An 18933-nucleotide genomic window follows, 5' to 3' on the forward strand; every position below is an offset into this window, starting at 1 on the left:
TACAAAAAAAATTTATACAATTTTTTAAAAAAGTATTATCTTGTAATATATGATAATGAATACTTTTGTAAAAAATTTCTTAAAACCGGGCAGTAGACAACCGATTTCAGATCATTGAAAGATATCTAATGATTTAGAAATTTATATTTTGAAGAGTAATTTTTACTTGAAGTATTGTTTAAAAGTTTTGTGCTTTCCGCCTTTTTTTTACATCATGTATCTTATGCCAATCACTGAACCCTACACTGCCTGGATAATAATATACTTCCATAATCCAATGTTGATGAGAATCTCTGGAGATTATTTTCCTTGGAGATTTGGCATATTTTTCACCAGGAAACTCTACAAATAATGTCCAGTATCCTTTTCTGTTGATCTATAATAAGAAAAAAAAAAAAGTTTGACAACTACATGGAACATAGATTTTTTTTTTGTTTACCTCATACTTGTGTGTAAAAACTTTTCCTTGGGGAAGGTTAAAATCTACTGTGTTATCAACACCAACTAAACGGAAAAATTTGGCATCTGTTACATTATGATTTCTACAATAAAAATAAAAGTATTATTATTAATAAAAATAAAATTTATAAATAAATGATTATTGATATGATTTATAAAACATACCTAATTGATAAAGTTAATGAATACTTTTTTGATCTGTATCTATGGTATCTTTTTAATTCTGAGTATGGCAACAATATTATCAGTAGAAAGATTAAACTTTTAATATAATCCATCTCCCTAAAATACTACTTTAAATTTCTAAAAAAAAAAAAATATAAATTCAAACATATAACAATTAAGCAAATAATTAATATAATAGCAATACAAATCTTATAAAACATTTCTAATGATAAATAAATAAAAAAATTAGAAAAAAAATTAGTTTTATTGTAAAATTTTTAATTGTTTCATTCATAAATAAAATATATTTCTGCAAATAGGATTGAAGTGCGAAATATTTTTATTTTCTATACAAATTTTTCGTTTTATCGTAATTAATATAAATAGTTAACAGATTAAAAATACTAAAAAAATATTGAAAAGAATGTAGTTTAAATAGTATTTTCAAGAAATATAATAATTGAAATGAATAATTATTCCTACCAGATTCATAAAAATAAATCCTATGAGAATTTTTTCTTTTTTTTTTAACATTTTTCATGTTTGCTGTTTTCTAATAATTTTTGCCATGTTATATAAACAATTTACTTTGTGTTTACATATATTTACAATTTTTTTTTTAATTTGTAAAAAAGAAAATAATATTTTTTTTTAAGAATTGTAAAAAATACTATAATATTATTTAATATAATGAATAAAATTTTGAAAGGTTTAAATTATAAAATATTGTTATTTTAAAAAAAATTATAAATTTGGTAGTAGAAAATATATATATATATTTTCTTTTTGAACATAAATATAAAATATTTTAATAGTAAATGAAGAATCATTGAAAAGATTTGGTAGAATATTTGTTTAAACAATATCATGAAACATTTATAAATTTCTAACTTTAATAAATATATAAAAGTAAAAATGTAACTTGATATTGTCAATTAAAATAAGTAAATAATAAATAATCTCGTATATCATTTTTTTAAAAAAGTTTATAAAATTTTTACTTAATAAAAAGTTAATAATTTAAATATACTATTATTATTAAATATATATAAAAATATAAATATATTTCTTAGACTTTTCAAATCATTGTAAATCATTTTAACATCTACATATATGTCCTTGCTTGTCAAGATTAAAATAAAAAAAAAATAAATAAATGTTATTTTAATACATTAAACGGCATAATATTTCCTTTGGCTGTTTTAAAATAAAAATAAATTTTTTTTTATTTATTATTAAATAACAAAATATGCTACAATATTGTTTAATATATGGAACGTAGCATTAGATTGAAATTTTTGTAAATGTCGATCACATTATCACAAGTAGTTGCGCAAAGAAATTTAAAAGTGCTGGTTTTTATAAAAGTTTAATGTAAAACTAATTTAATTTTCACTTAAGAAAAGCTATTATACGTTGATTAAATTTTTATACATATACAATGATTATTTAGTAGTAAATAATTATCACTAAATTAATTAAAAATTTACCATATTTGTAGAAGTAAAAAAAATATACAAAGTACATGATATAAATTAAAAATTTTTTTTTTTAAATTAATTATTTATCATTAAAGAATAGTTATACAATGGTATGAAAGTTTTGAAAGAAAAAAAAAATATAATAAGTTCAAAAAAAAAGATATTTATCATATATATTTTTATTTAATATATTGGTGTTAATTGAAACTCATAGTAAACAATTATTTATTCAATTGTTAGAAGAGTAGAAAAATGTTATCAATATTAGGAAAGCGTTGTATAATGAAGGTTTATCAAATTTATTTGAAGAAATAGCCTTTTCGTGTTTGTTGATGTAAATTAAATTTGACAATAAAAATGCTAAAATACAAAAAAATATCTGTTAAAATTTTTTCTAGTTTATTCTAAATAAGAAGATTAAAATATTTTTTTAAAAGAAATATTAAATTATATATTATGATAATTTGTTAATTAAATAATATAGAATATAATTGTAAATATGTTTACTGTTATTGTAAATGACAACTTAATAAAGGTTAATGATCTATTCAAATTACTATTATTATTTTTTTTTTGGTATTATTATTATAAACAAATATTAACTAATATTAAATAATATTATAAAATAAAAATAATAACTTTAGGTAAATTAAAAATTTTGTTATTCTAAAAACTTTATCTTACTTTTATAAACAATATTTTTATTGTAACAGCATTAATAATTTTACCTTTACTTGTCAGAACAGTTTATTTATATCTATAAAACCTCACAATACTTATGTTAAAATATAATCAACATTTTGATTGTAGATTTGATATTTCTAATTCAACATCACTCATATAAAAGAGATGTTATATAAATGTTATCTTCGATTTTTAATAAAGAATCGGATTGACAAGTTGAAGTATATATAATATCTACCATTCATAAGTACTTAAAAATTTGTTACAAACATGTTTACATTAAAATAAAAGTATATTTCAAATTTAACAATGGCATTTATAATGTTAAGAAAAACAATTTATGGTAAAAGAACAAAAAATATATTTATGAAAAATGTTTTATTTTAACAAATATTATATATATATTTTTTTTCATTAATTTACAAGTTTCCTAAATCTTTTTTATCAACCAAAATTCATCTTTAATTAAATGTTTCTAATATAAGATGACAAAGCATGAAATTTTTTAGAATATAATATAATTGATAGCATAATATATTAACTATACAATTGACATCAGATAAAAAATTTTTATATTATTTTAAATAAAAAAATAGATAATTAAAGTATAATTTACATAAATTATAAATTGTATAGTTTAATTATATAATACAAAAAAAAATTATAAAAATATTTTTGCAAGTTAAATCATATAATTAAAGAATACCATTATATTTTATTTAAAAAAAATATACCATTAGTGTAAAATTTACCTTATTAGCTATAATTTTAAAATAAGATATGTTGTATTTACTTAAAAAAATTACTTATAAGTAATAAGTTTATGAGAATAAATTACTATATTAGAAAAAAAAATAATAATAATAGTTGGTAAATTGAAATATGATAAAAATTTCCTAAGAATAAATTAAAAATATATATTAAAATTGTTTTACTTATAATACAACAAAATTTAGTTTACCAATAAACTTTCAAATTCTTATTTAACTATTTATTATATTGTAATACTAACAAAATTTTCTATTTAAAAAGAAAGGTAATGCTTCATTGATTTAAGCAAAAATCATATAAAAATTTAATTAAATGTTAAATTTTTATTTTTACAACACATCTAAGTAAATAGTTTGAGAAAAATTAATATTAAAATATTATTATGTCTAAATGATTATTATAAATCTAAAGATCTTATTTTTTTTTTATTATATCAATATAAAAATGTTACATATAATATAAGATAAATAATTATATTTTTACATCTTATAAATGATATCTTAATATATTTATTTAAAAGATTAGTATTGTTTAAAAAATTAATTATTAAAAAATTAAGGTATAAAATTTTTATAAAATATATTTTAATCAACACAAATTAATATCAAATAAAATGTTTATGTAACTTTCTAATTAATTTTTAAATAAACCCGTTGCTGATTATTCAAAATTCATGTTATTTATAAATGAACTTCTTTGTATGATTTAATTAGTTAATAAGTATATATTAACTATTATAAATGTTTTGTAATGTGAATAATATAATAATTTATTCAAATCAAAAAAAATAAAAAATTTAGTAAAAAAAAATGTATCTACAAAATTATATTAAAAATTTGTACTAATAAAGTTTTTAACAATATAAAAAATAATCTTATAATCAAGAGTTTTAAAATATGAAATGAAGTAATGTGATACAATATTTCAAAAAATAAATTAAATAAAAACAGATAAAAAATATGTGTAACATAAAACTAGTCTATAAAAATATTTAAGATTGCGATTAATATAAAAATAATTTTTTCCTACTATCATTAAACAATTAAATAATATATATTTTTTTATAAATGGATATAATTTAATTATCATACTATTCATTGTTTTGATTGAAATATTACATATATCATTATCAAAATTTCTTTATCAACAATAGATAATGTCAAAAAAAAAAGTAAAATTAAATAAACAATAAACATAAAAATCAACATTAAAATAAAATGATATTTTTACAAATTTAATACTAGTCTTTTTCTATTTAAAAATAAATTAAATTATCATTAAAAATAAATAGAATTTTTTGGCAAATAAATTTATAAAAATGTGTAAAATCTTTTATAAAAAATAAAAGTAATTTCCTCAAAAGTTTTTTACTCATGTGTATTAAAATTTAAAATAACTTTTTTTTTTATTGTAAAATGATACTTTATTTACAAAAAAAAATATATATATATAAAATTTTGTCTTAATAATATATATATCTTGAGGCGCCTGACAGTCTCATAATTATGACAAAAATATATATAAAATTTTAATGAAAAAATATTTATGAAATATTGTTTAGTTAGTGATAATAAATATATTACATTGAGTTAAAAATTTTTAAATGTTAAAATATTAACAAACATTTTGAAAAAAAATAATTTTATAACATTTGATCAAGGTATTTTTTTTGAAGATTAAAGTTTTTTAATATTTTTGAAACTCAATAGTAGATCACAATTATATTATTGCTTTTTCTACAAATAATTGAAATGAATATTTTTGGTAATTGATTGTAACAATATTGTTTAATTTTTATGAATTATTCACATTTTTATGTTGAGGTTATTTAAAGAAATTTACATTAGAATACTTTTTTTTTACTGTCAAATTTTACTACTATTTCATTTACATCCTTTTGACCTATCAATAAGGATATATTCTCATATGAAAGCTTAATAAATATTGTTGTTTCAATTACTTTTTAAAATGTTTACTTTTTTCATTATGTATTATTTAAATTTTAAGAATACACATTAATGGGATACCATAATAATAAATAAATTTTGTTTCAAAATCAGGTAATATATTGTTATCTCTTTAAAGTAATTTTTAAAGTTTCAATAAATCTGAAAATGTATAACAATAATAAAAGTAAAATTGGTTGAAAGAGAATATACAATATTTATATTTTATTAGATCCATGATAAAATAATTTATATCATAATCATAACTAAAGTGTAAAGAATATTATACAGATAAAATTTTAATATTTATTTTTGGTAAATTTTAATAAATAATCTTTATTTTGTCAATTTGATTTGGTAATATTTATTGACTTTTAAATTTGTCTTTGTAATATGTGTTGCATTTTACAAAATGTTCTCGATTTTTAAACCATATAAATTGTGTACTTTTTAACAATGACTTTTTTTTTGTCTAATACATATCAAATAGATATGTAGGATGGATGGATGTAGTCATCATTTTTTATAGTTTAAAATAAAATAAAATATAATAACAGAAATTTTCTTTTTCAATCATTCTTTAATTTTTTATTTCATTACAATTTTTTTTATCTTTTTATATTTATATATGTAGTATAATCAAATAACAATATGTTAATTGTCAACAAATCTTATCAAAGTTAAAGTTAAAGTTAATTCTATTAATCAGTATCATGAAAATAGTACAAGACTAATTATTGATATCATCTGAGAATGTCATGCAAAAATTGTGATAAGAAAAATTTAAATAAAATTTTTATGCGGAACAAAGAATTTAACTTATTAATTAAAATTTTTATTATATTTCTATTTTTGCAACTTTTGAAATTTTTTATTTTTTAGGAAAAAGTTTATTGTAAATGTTTATTAATGTATTTTCATAACATTAAATAGTCATTATTTTTCTAATTTTTTTTTAATACAACTAAATCAATGTATAGAAATATAAAATTTTATTTTATCTTATTTCTTAGAAAAAGTTATATTAAAATAGTTGGTAAATTATATAATTTTTATCTATATAATTTAAAAAAAAATTAAGCTTTTTAGATTTTATCATCATTTAAATCACAATATTTTAACCTTTGATTATTACTTAAAATTTTTTACTTATCAAACCAGTACTAAAAAGTTTAATATTTTATTATATACCATGTTATATTTAGATAAGATTCAATATTTACTAGACAAAATTAAAATTATATACTATTCTTGGTAAACAACAATAATGATAAAATTATTTATTTTATTATTTATTTATCTTTCTCCATTCACCAATGGACAGGATACACTTGTGGGTGTTCAAGCTGTAAGTTTTCCATGGTAATTTTATATAAATTAAATCTTCTTTTTTAAGCTTTGGAGACATGGTGATCGACCACCAGAGGTAATCTTTGACTATGATCCACATAAAAATGATTGGCCAGTGCCATTGGGTGAATTGTCACCACGAGGAATGCGTCAACATTATGATTTAGGAAAACGATTATTTGAAAGGTATGCCATACAACACAAATTTATAAATCCAAATTATACAGTAAGTGAAATACATGTTAGAAGTACAAGTGTTAACAGAGCTCTTGCATCAGCATATTCAAATTTAGCTGGAATGTTTAGTAAATCTAGTAATACTTATCCAAATGATGGTGGTGATTGGCCAAAAAATTGGACACCAATACCTGTTCATACTGAAAAACAATCTACTGATTATTTATTAAATAGTAATTATGAATGTCCAAGACTTCAACAATTATCAACTGAAAGACTTAATACAAAACAATTTTTGTTATTTGAAGAAAGTCTATCAAATTTATTTAAATATCTAACTTTAAATTCTGGAGTAAATGTAACTGGATATAAAGTATTAAAAAAACTTTATGGAACAATACATTTAGAAAAAACATATTATAATTATTCTCAACCAAGTTGGCTTACTTCTGATATTTTTTATCAAATGGAGACTGTCGTTAATACATCAATAAATTATAGTTATGGTTGTGCTGGTTTTGGTTTACCAGAAGATACTGAATTAATAAGTTTAAAACAAGGACATCTTGTCTGGAAGATGATTGATAATATGAAACAAATGAAAGATAATAAAAATATTGAAAAATATATTGCTTATTCAGCTCATGATACAACTCTTATGGCATTTGCAAATGTTTTGGGAGCAAAAGTTTCTATTATGGGTAAAGGTTTAATAGATTATGCTGCAACATTTTTATTAGAATTATGGAAAACATCAAGTGGTGAATATTATTTAGAACTTTTATATGCAAATAATGCATATGGAGAATTTAAACCTGTTACATACTTAATTAATGGATGTAAAAATAAAGTTCAATGTAGTATAGAAGATTTTGAAGAAGGTACAAAAAAATACCTACTTCATCATCCAGAAAATTATTGTGCTGCAAAATAAAAATACTATAAATTGTTACTATATAATATAAATAAATATATTTAACAATGATCAAGTATAAATTTTTATTTGAAAAAATAAATATTAAATATGTAAATAAAAAATAAAATTATGAAAAGCATTATAGATATTATTTTTTAAAAATGATAATAATAATAATCATTTCAATGTTTACCTTACTTAGAAATAAAAGAAAAACATATTGCTAGAAAAAGTTCCTATAAAAAAATTATTTCTTATCTATTTTTAAGCTTGTTATAGTGTTACCAAATTCAGAATTACTTCCTTCATGTTCATATTTATCATTAACTTCAGAAGTAGCATTATTAAGTGAATAATTTGAGTGAAAAATTGATTTAAAAAATTTAGAAAATGATCTTGAATTTGAAATATGCGTTAACTTATTTTTCTTTGGTGACACAGGTGGTGTGTTAGAATTTTTTATCATTGATTCTTTTATAGATTCAATTTCTTTGTCAGAGGTGTCATCTTCTGTTTTATCATTATTTAAAGTAAATGATGACTCATCTGATACAATAGATTTTTGTTCTGGTATCAATGAGAGACGAGAACGAAAATGAACTAAATTTTGTGAATCTGGTGTTAACTCATCATTTTTAGGAAGTAAATTTTGTAGTATTATTTTATCTTCCATCTCTTCAATTGCCTCCAACTCATAAAGTGTTGGCATTCTATTTCCAACTTTTGATAATGAGGGAATTGAATATTTATCTAAACTAAGTATTGGTGCAAAGTTAACATCAAAACTTTTTGAAATAACAATATGAGTTTCAGAGTCAGTTTTATTATTATCACATTCATCACTAAATTGATTTTCTTCCTGTTCACCATCTGAAAGTAAATAAATATTTCCTTCTTCATTATCAACTAATTTCATTACATCCTCAATTGACAAACTTTTTGGAATATATTTTATATGTTCTTGTGATACAGATTTAATAATATTTGTATTATAATTATAATTTGGAAATGATAACATTGTCTGGCATCCTTTATTACTTTTTTGTTTATTATTTAAAAATAATTGAATTTGTTCTCTACATATAGATAAACTACTTCCTTCACTACTTTTAAAAATACCTAATGAGCTACCTCTTCTAGATGTTGTTTTAATACGTAATTGATTATTATTATTTGAATCTAAATTTTGATTTCCATGTAATGAATACTCACCACCATATATACGAGAACCACCTTCATATGTTTTTTCTATTTTTGATTGTATTAAATTAATACACATTGAAACTAAAGATAATCCAATAATTATATAAATAAATAATATTGATAAATATTTTGGTTGTGTTGGTCTTATATCACCTAATCCAATTGTACTTAATGAGATAAAGAAAAAATAAAATGCCACAAAATAATCCCAATCACGTTCCCAAATACAAAATGTTGCACTACAAATAAATATCCATGCTACAACAATACCAATTGCAACTATTATTGGCATATCAAAAACCTCCAAATATAATTTATCTTCTTCATCTAATTTTTTAATTTCTTCCATTGTTTGTTTTGTAAAATATCTAAATGCTCTCCTACAACCACATTTAAATAGTAGCCATGGATATTTTAAAAATTTTGTTAAAAGTTTTCCAAAATCATCTAAAACACTAAGAACTAATGGAATTCCTAGTATAGCATAAAGGATAGTTGCAATTTTTCCTAATCGTGTATTTGTATAAGTAAATCCATATCCAATTGTTGTACATATTGTTTGTGCATATAACATTGCATTCCAAAAATCCCATTTTATCTTTTGATCTGTATATTTTATTCCTAATTGTTTTTCATAATCTATTAATTTATCATTTAATTGCCAAAAAACTTTTTTTGTTTGATTTTCTGTTAAAAAAAATAAATATTCAGAATTGTTAAATAAACTAGGAATAATATCATTAATTAATTTTGTTCTATTTATCTTAATTTCCTCAATCCATGTATTTTCTTTATTTTCATCATATGAAACTTCACAAAAATAAAAAATACCTGCTCCTAGAAATTGATATGCAACAAGAATTAATATTAAACATATATGTTTTAAACCGTAATCATGATATATTTTACTTAATACTCGTACCCATTTTGGAACTTTACTAACTGTTTGTAATGATTGAATTGCTTCATCACGAATTTGTGAAGATAATTGTGTAGCCTAATAATAAATTATAAAATATAACAAAAATTACTTACTCCACTTTTAAATGATTTTCTTATTCTATTAATATTTCTACGAATATTGTTAACTTTTTGTGTCTCAGATAACATAATTTAATATTTTAATAAATAAATAATAATAATAATAATAATTTTTATAATAAATTTATTTATTTTAATCCTTATTATTTTAATATAAGAAGAAATAATATCAAAAATAAGTTTGGATATATTTTTAAGTTTATACTTTTGTCAAATATTATACCAATTAATCATTTAGTGTAGAAAATTGTATATAAGATAAAGATTTATTTTAACTTTCACCATTGTTCATATAATTTAATGGAACAAAAGCATACAATATACATAAAATATTTTAAATAAGATATTGAAGATGTTAACTATAAAAAGAAAAGATTTGATATGGCAATTGGTTGTCTCAAGAGTAATAAATATAAAAAGATTGACAAATTTTATAACTTTAATATTTTTTTAATGTAAAAAAAAAAAGTTCATTCAAAGAAAGTTAATTTTTGTTAAAAATTATTTTTAAATATAACTTTATATATAAAAATTTTTTTTAATATTAATATTTAACATATTTTTGAGGGATTATTCTTGTTGGCAAAATAACTCATACAACAACTGTAAATAATATCAACTGTAGCTACATATAAAACACGAAATTTTGGATCTAATAAAAAAAAATTAAAAAATTGAAATGGTGGCCATATACATAAATCAGTCTTTAAAATATGTTTCCATTGTAAAGTGTATTCTTTAACACTACTTTCAAATGTTTTTCCTTCAAGTAAATTAGGTGTTATTATACAAAAACTTGAAAATATAGGTGATATACAAAAGTCAGCTTTTATTTTTACAAAATTTCTTATTATCCTATTTGGATGTCTTACAAATCCATCAAGAAATTTATACCATACTGTTGTCATGAGACCTATATTTCCACCAACAAAAGAAAGTCTTAATATTCTAGAGTAATCTAATTTAAATTCTTCATTTATATTTCTTGTTATATATTGTGATAAAACATCACCTATTATAAAAAATCCTGATGTTGTAAGGACATTTGATAGATAAATATATTTTGTTGAATATATATTATTTGTAAATACATGAAATGGTGTAAAATCAACTTTTAAAGATCTTTTCTTTATTTTCATTTTTTTATAAAATTTTAACATTGTACTTGTTTTGTATTATTTTAGATCTAAATATAAATTTAGTATTAAGTAATTATTTGTGTAAAATTAAATATATAACTTACATGTTTCTAATGAGGTTAAAATATGTGTAATGATTAAGAATCATTTAAAGGCAGTATTTTTAATTACTTTTACTAGTAAATAATATTTAGCTTTCCTTAATTTTATTAATACTATTATCTTATTTTTCTCAATTCTTTCATATTAATTTCCCTTGAGTTTATAATATAACATTCCTTCTGATATTTATTTTATTTTTTATCTTGATACTTACTATTATAAAAATTACCCCTTTTTGTAATATTACATTTTACATATAATAAAAATTAAAATAATAATTAGAATAAATATTTTAACATTTTAAAAATAAATTAAAAAATTTTTTTTAAAACTAACTGTTTAATATAATTTAATGAAAACAAAAAGTTTTTTTTTTTTTACAAAATTTTATTATAAAACAAATAATTCAAATATATTTACATTCATCTGTAACTTAATAATAAAAAAAACTATAAAATATATTATGCTTGTTTTAATATAAACAATTCATTAAAAAATAATCTTCAGATTTCTCATATAATATCATAATATTTCATTCAAAATATTTTAAATGTTAAGATAAAATTTTGATTAACATTTTATAGGTGAATATTTTTATAGTTGCCTATAACTGTAGCATGAAAAAATCATATTATTAATTTTAGATGAAACTTGACAATATAATTCTGTATTACTTAAATATGAAAAATCATGTGTTGCACAGATGACATCAAATCTTCCTCCAAATTTCTTTTCTGCCTCAATTTGTATTTTTCGCTTTGAAACATTTATATCACCAACAATACTCTAGAAAAAAGAAGTTTTTAATAAATAAGAATATAATATTATATTAACTTACTCTTTTCATTATTTCTCGAAGTTCTGCAACATTACAATCTTCATCATTTATTAATACTATTTGATCTATTGGGACTGGTGGAATTTCAGATTCTAGTGTTTCTCCATGACCAGATGTTGCCTTTTTATCATTATTTAATTCTTCATTTTCTGAACTTTTTACTTCAACATTAATATCAGCTGCAGCATGATGTGGAACATCATTATATCCATTTCCTGAGGGTGGATTTACTGGTTGAGGTGGTTGACTTTGTGGTTCACTACCATAACCACCTGATGGTTGTTGATTTTGTACAGGAAGTGATGGTTGTTGATATTGTTGAATATTTTGAACTTGCATTTGTTGTGGTTGATGATATGGTTCTGGTATACTTATTTGTGGTGATGGTGCAACTTGTTGAGAATATGTTTGAGGTACTGAATTAGAATATGAAGTAGGTGCACAGGAACTACCTTGAGAACTATATCCTCCACTATTACTTTGCTGATATGAATATCCTGTATTACATGAACTTCCACATCCAGAAGAAGTACCTGCACTTGAGGAACAACCACCACTACTATAACTTCCACAACCTGAAGAAGAAGAACAACCTCCTCCACATGATGAACTGTATCCTCCACCAGAACAACCACCTCCACATGATGAACTGTATCCTCCACCAGAACAGCCACCTCCACATGATGAGCTATATCCTCCACCAGAACAGCCACCTCCACATGATGAGCTATATCCTCCTCCAGAACAGCCTCCTCCACAAGATGAACTATATCCTCCACCAGAACAACCTCCTCCACATGATGAACTATAACCTCCACCAGAACAACCTCCTCCTGATGATTGACAACAACTACTTCCACCACCACAACAACTAGATCCACCTCCACCTAATCCACCAAAAAGAAATGAATTTATAGACTTTATAAAAATAATTAAAAATAATGCTTTAAATATTATCTTCATACTATATTATTTTTTTATAACAAATAAATAAAGGTTAAGAAAAAAAAAATGAAATTTATATCATTAAACTTCACATTAAGTAATCACTTTTCCTGCCCATATATCACACTTTTTTATTTATTCATTTAATTTTTAAGAAAGAGAAAATACTTATGTAGGTTAACGAGAATTTTTTAAAATAAAATATAAATCAAAAAAAAGAAAATTTTTTTTCTTTAAAGTTTGATTTAAAAATAACCTAAATAATCATTTAGTTACTACAAGTAATTTTTTTTTTGATATAACAACAAAATGTATGAAAAAAAAAACAACAAAGAATTAATGTTTAATAGACTGGATTTTGAAAAAATAAAAAAATTTTTTTGTATTAATATTTTATGTTTTTTTTTAAATAATATAATATTTTTAAATATGTGAAATGATGAAATTAGACACATTTTACTTATTAAAAAAATATTCATAATATTTGAATGATAAAAAAAAGGATGTACAATTTTTATTAAAAAAAAATTAAAATTAATAAATTTTAATATAAAAATAAATGTTGTTCTAATTTTTTAAGAATGTAATTTGATACTTTTTTTATTTTTTAAATTAATATAATAATCACAAAACCAAATTTTTTTTTTGCTTAATTTTTTTAATAGCATTTATAATTCTCCTAGTATTAGTTAATTTTATTTTCAAGTAAATTTAGGTTAATGACATTATTTAGAAAAATTATATATAATTAATTTAAGACAATACAAATAGTCTACAAAACTGCTTCTTGTATTTTTTTTAATTTTAAAAAATTTACACATTCATTGTCTGGTAAACATTGCTTTGAGAAAATAAAAAATTATTTTTTATTTTTGTTTTAAATTAGTATTATATTTTTAATTTTTACCTAAAAAATTATAATTTATAATTAATTTTATTGTAGAAATTATTAAACAAAATATTTTGTTTAAGAAATTTAGGTACTTTTTAAATTTGAAAAAATCATTTTTTTATTGACAATATCTTTCTTGAATTTGGATATAAGTTAATTTCATTCTCCAGATAAATTAAGTAAATATAATTTCAAAATATTTCTGATAAAGTATACTTTTGTATTCATATTCAAATATTGTAATTTTATTAAATTTCTCATTTTAAAAATGTTGCTAACTTTTTTTAATTTCTATAATCTTTTTTTATTATAAAAAATTATTTTATATATTAAATAAAATTTTTTTTTGTTAAAATAAATCATAACTAATAATTAAAAAAATAAATAAAAATATATTTACTTAATTCTATTAAATAAATGGTTCTATCAAAACTTAATAATAATAAAGTTTTATTGTATAAAATTAGCAAGCATTGATTGGACACCTTCTTCAATGTAAGGAAAAGTTCGTTTTGTATTTTGTTTTGCCATTGAAAATAATTTTATCAAATCTTTATCTCCTTTTGGGTGGAATTTAACGTGTGATAAAGCTTCACCTGCCATTGTTTTACTATCTGATTTTGTCATATCTTCTCTTGCCTGTAAAATTGCTGAAAATAAGTCTTCTGGGATGTCTGGATATTTTCTGGCAAAAGCGGATGTTTCTAAAGATAACAAAGATTTATCAGTTAATTTCCATATATCAGCAATCGATGAAAATAATTTATGAAATGTATGAAATTCAAATCCACCATCACTCATAAAATCAAGATATAACTTTTCTATTTTATTTGCTTCATTTTGTAACCGTTCCGCAGCAGCAAATCTCTCCTCATATGATGAAAAAACAATCCTCCTACTTTCTATTCCATATAAATATTCACCACACAATTTATATTGTAATTTTTGAAGTAAGATACTACGAATATGAGGTCTTAAATGTTTATAATCATTATTATAATCTATAATTGTTATACATATTGTTTCTAGTGCCCCTGAACCACTAGTCCATTTTTTTGTTAGTAATTCTTGAAGATATGGATTAATATCTGCAATGACTTCTTCCAATAAATCATATATAGCATTTTCCATAAGTGACATCCATTTTTTCTTTAAATTTTCAATTTTATCTATAAGTTCTTTTCTATTTATTCCAAAATTTTGATCTGTATTTGATTCTGATTGATCATGAGTATGATCCATACCAAAATTAGATTCCATTGTCATACGAATTTGTTTTTCAAGTTTATCAGTAGATTCACAAAATATATCAGAATTATTAGCTATAGCAATAATTGTAGAGGTAAATTGAGGAAATCTACTACGATCTTCAAAATGTTTTAATTTATATGCAATTGCAGCATCACGATATTTTTGAGAAAATTGATCAAATTGATCAATACTTATATCAATTACTCTAGGAATTAATCCTTGTGATATTTCTTTTGTTAGAGAAATTGTATCTTCAACCATACCAAATAAAATACTAGGTAATTGTGTATAATAACAACCATTACTTTCTTCTTCTGGTTTAATATTTTTATACCAATCATCTTTTTCTTGAGATATAGTTCTTTCTAGCCATTCAGTAAAATCTTGTCCAGTCATTTTTACAAATTTATCATATAATTTATTTGTTGTTTCTTTTGTTAATAATGGCTTCTCTGCTATAAGTTCATTTATACTAATATCTAATGAAGGATTTCCTAACATTTCCTCTGTTGGATATAAATGTATCCAACTTAAAAGTTGTACTAATTCATTTTTTTCTAAGTCATCAGCTGTCATTTCTCGTAAGACAGAAGCAATTGAATCATGGTACATTAATATATAACGATCATAAATTTTATATTCTGCTGGAAAACATGGTATTAAATTATTTTTAACAATTTGTAAATCATCAACTACAGTACGCCTACAAACTTCTAAATATCGAGCAAGCCATGCTTTATTTGTGTGACGATCTTCAATTTGTGTACCCTCAATACGTTCAGTTACATTTTCTTTCAAAACAGTAAATAATTTTTTCTTCCATTTTCTTGGTCTACCTGGTGGCATAAAATCATATGTATTTGATTGTTTAGAAATATAATATTTATCAATTCTTTCTTCTCTTTCAATAATTCTTAAAGCAGATACTAATTTTTCACAACCACCATCTTTACTTCGAACAGCTTGTAAACCTCTTTGACAAATAAACCAAAGTTGTTTTCCAAGTTGATTAAATAATATATCAACTTCATTAAAATAATTTTTTAAAAGTTGAATTTCTCCAGCAGAACGATCTGATCGTAATTTATATACTTCATACATTAAATCATCTCTAGCATTCTCAAGTTCCATTATTATCTTATGAGTATGTAAAAGTTTACCTTCTTGTAAATAATTAGTTGCTTTATCAACAGATTCATTTATATTTACAATATGTTTTAAGTTATCCATAGCAGCAGCATATTGACTATGAACATTATTAGCTTCTGAAAGTTTTCCCATCTTAGTTTTTAATTGTGGAATAATTTCTAAACTTTCATAAATTTCTGTTAAACTTTGTTTTTGTTTTTCTATATCATCAGAAGAAATTTGTAATCTATTAACGGCAGTTCTAATACCTTCTAATTGATATTGCATACCAGTACGTAACATAGCTTCTACAGCAGCTTTCTTACGTTCAGCCTTCTTTATTTGAATGTCAAGTCTATCTAAATGTTCAGGTCTACTAAACATAGCAGCTACTTTTTGGATTGCTGATTCTTCTACTTTTTTAAGATTTACATTATTCATATTAAAACCCTATAATTTATATTTTTTTTTAATATATACAATAATTATATATATATTTCATATTGTTTTACACATATATTTAAAGAAAAAAAATGTTATTATATAATATAGGGGTATTTATTACAATTAAACTAATATTTTTATTAAAAAAAACTTAATAAAAATTACTACTTTTTAATGTGATTAAAAATTAGTTTGTTACAAAAATATTATATATATTTAATTTATAGAATCATTCTAAAATATTAAATAAAACATCAAAATAGTACAAATTGATCTTAATGCCAGCGATACACATTTAAAATATGTATAGAACACTCCACCACTTTCAAGATAGGAAAACAAAGTAAAAAGATAAAGTTTTTTTTTTAAATAAATTTTAAAATTTATTTAACAACTATTAAAAAAAAAACAGCTTAATTTCTATGAGATGATATTCTATCACAAACAATTTACTTAAAGCATTAAATGATAGCATAAAATTTATAATTTTATTTCTATAATTCTGTATCACAATTATATATATATATAAAAAATACACATTTAAATTTCATATTTCAAACTCAATTTATTTTGTGAATTAAAAAATTATAAAATGACAATGAGTATGATAAATCAGTTATGTAAACAAATAAGTTAATATTGATTATGCCATATTATGTATATTTTGTTTATTAAATTCTTATAATTCTGACTTTTCATAAGCCAATCCTTTACTAATTTTTCCTTCCAAAACAACTTCATAACATTCCTTTTGTTGTAGTAAAAAGTTTCGTGCCTCAAATGATTGTGAACCTTCATCAAATAAAAATATTGCCCGATTATCCTCTATAACATAAACATTTGCATTAATATGATTGTTATGTAGATTATTTTGCCAAATTTGGGTAATTTTTTCGGTAAATGATTTTGTCGTTATTGAATTTTTTAAATCTTTTACCATAACAAACATCATAACATTTTGGTTTTTTTTACTCATTTTTAATAAATCTTCTTCATCTTTTGCCTTAAATATCATATATTTATTGATCTATCTAAACTTACATTCTTTTTCATTTCATCAAAACTTATTGGATTACCATTATTTAACTTCTGATCTTCATCAAGATCACCATCTTCATCATTTTCATCCCATTGTTTCATTAACCTTTCCAGATCAGCCTCAGTATAATCTCTTACATCTTTCTTTTTTGTAATTCCATTTATCTTTTGAATTTGTAGTAATAAAAAAAGACAAAATAAAGTTAATATATAATACTTCATTGAATACATACTAATTATATCATATTTACAATAATGCTGATGAAAGTATTATTTACCAATAGTAACAAATTTCTTTACGAGAGATTTCTTTAGTTATTCTTTTACAATTATAGAGAAGTTCATAAATAACTTTTTTTTTATGATAGGTGGAGATAGTTATAAGATGTCCTTAAATTTTCTTGAATTAAAAAGACAAAATTATCGAGTTACACTTATATTCACAGCTAGAGTTATTCTTATATAATTCTTATTAAATAAATTGGAAAGTAAACTATTTATTTTAGAAATATGGTGGATTTAGGTGATGCAAGATAAGATAAATTGTGTTTTGACTCCACCTATCAAAAAATATCTTTTTATTTTGTTACAGGATTAGGAAAAGCTTAGTGCTATATATATATATGACCACCTGTGTAATCCATTTTTTTAATTAGATAATAATTTAGGTAAAATGATCTATATGATGTGGGTACATTATAAATTTTTCAACAATTTCATTCAAATTCTTGAGTTTTATTTCTATAACAAGTAATACTCCATTTTTTATAGTATTAATAATTAAGTAGTAAAAATATTAATACAACATTTTAAATACTTTTTTTATTTAATTTAAAAAAAGTGATATTTAAATGCAAAAAAAAAGTAGTTTGTTATGTTAAATATTATTATTAATTACTAAAATAAGATATTCTAGTTTGACCAATTTAAAGATTTCAATAAATATAATTTCAAAAAGTTCTA

General features: G+C 20.9%; 7 protein-coding genes across 7 annotated transcripts; 1 reads left to right on the plus strand and 6 right to left on the minus strand.

Annotated features, from left to right (window-relative positions):
* Positions 1–178: 178 nt before the first annotated feature.
* SRAE_1000126600 (Hypothetical protein) lies at positions 179–737 on the minus strand (the record flags this gene model as incomplete). Its single annotated transcript, XM_024648200.1, has 3 exons — positions 179–376; positions 440–542; positions 625–737. The coding sequence occupies 3 exons, from the start codon at positions 735–737 to the stop codon at positions 179–181; spliced, it is 414 nt and encodes a 137-aa protein (XP_024502202.1).
* A 6036-nt stretch (positions 738–6773) lies between these two features.
* On the plus strand, positions 6774–7967 carry SRAE_1000126700 (Histidine phosphatase superfamily, clade-2-containing protein; the record flags this gene model as incomplete). The annotated part of the gene is made up of 2 exons (XM_024648201.1): positions 6774–6854; positions 6903–7967. 2 exons carry the CDS (start codon positions 6774–6776, stop codon positions 7965–7967), a joined length of 1146 nt encoding a protein of 381 aa, XP_024502203.1.
* A 229-nt stretch (positions 7968–8196) lies between these two features.
* Positions 8197–10262, minus strand: SRAE_1000126800 (Potassium channel subfamily K member 18; the record flags this gene model as incomplete). Its single annotated transcript, XM_024648202.1, has 2 exons — positions 8197–10149; positions 10188–10262. The coding sequence occupies 2 exons, from the start codon at positions 10260–10262 to the stop codon at positions 8197–8199; spliced, it is 2028 nt and encodes a 675-aa protein (XP_024502204.1).
* Positions 10263–10744: 482 nt separating this feature from the next.
* On the minus strand, positions 10745–11332 carry SRAE_1000126900 (Mpv17-like protein 2; the record flags this gene model as incomplete). The annotated part of the gene is made up of 1 exon (XM_024648203.1): positions 10745–11332. One exon carries the CDS (start codon positions 11330–11332, stop codon positions 10745–10747), a length of 588 nt encoding a protein of 195 aa, XP_024502205.1.
* Positions 11333–12028: 696 nt separating this feature from the next.
* On the minus strand, positions 12029–13235 carry SRAE_1000127000 (Ground-like domain-containing protein; the record flags this gene model as incomplete). The annotated part of the gene is made up of 2 exons (XM_024648204.1): positions 12029–12220; positions 12273–13235. 2 exons carry the CDS (start codon positions 13233–13235, stop codon positions 12029–12031), a joined length of 1155 nt encoding a protein of 384 aa, XP_024502206.1.
* Positions 13236–14559: 1324 nt separating this feature from the next.
* Positions 14560–16929, minus strand: SRAE_1000127100 (Exocyst complex component 3-like protein; the record flags this gene model as incomplete). Its single annotated transcript, XM_024648205.1, has 1 exon — positions 14560–16929. The coding sequence occupies one exon, from the start codon at positions 16927–16929 to the stop codon at positions 14560–14562; it is 2370 nt and encodes a 789-aa protein (XP_024502207.1).
* Positions 16930–17611: 682 nt separating this feature from the next.
* Positions 17612–18072, minus strand: SRAE_1000127200 (LDLR chaperone MESD; the record flags this gene model as incomplete). The annotated part of the gene is made up of 2 exons (XM_024648206.1): positions 17612–17935; positions 17974–18072. The coding sequence occupies 2 exons, from the start codon at positions 18070–18072 to the stop codon at positions 17612–17614; spliced, it is 423 nt and encodes a 140-aa protein (XP_024502208.1).
* Between the last annotated feature and the right edge of the window lie 861 nt (positions 18073–18933).

The sequence above is a fragment of the Strongyloides ratti genome (genome assembly GCF_001040885.1).
Source record: "Strongyloides ratti genome assembly S_ratti_ED321, chromosome : 1".
NCBI lineage: Eukaryota > Metazoa > Nematoda > Chromadorea > Rhabditida > Strongyloididae > Strongyloides > Strongyloides ratti.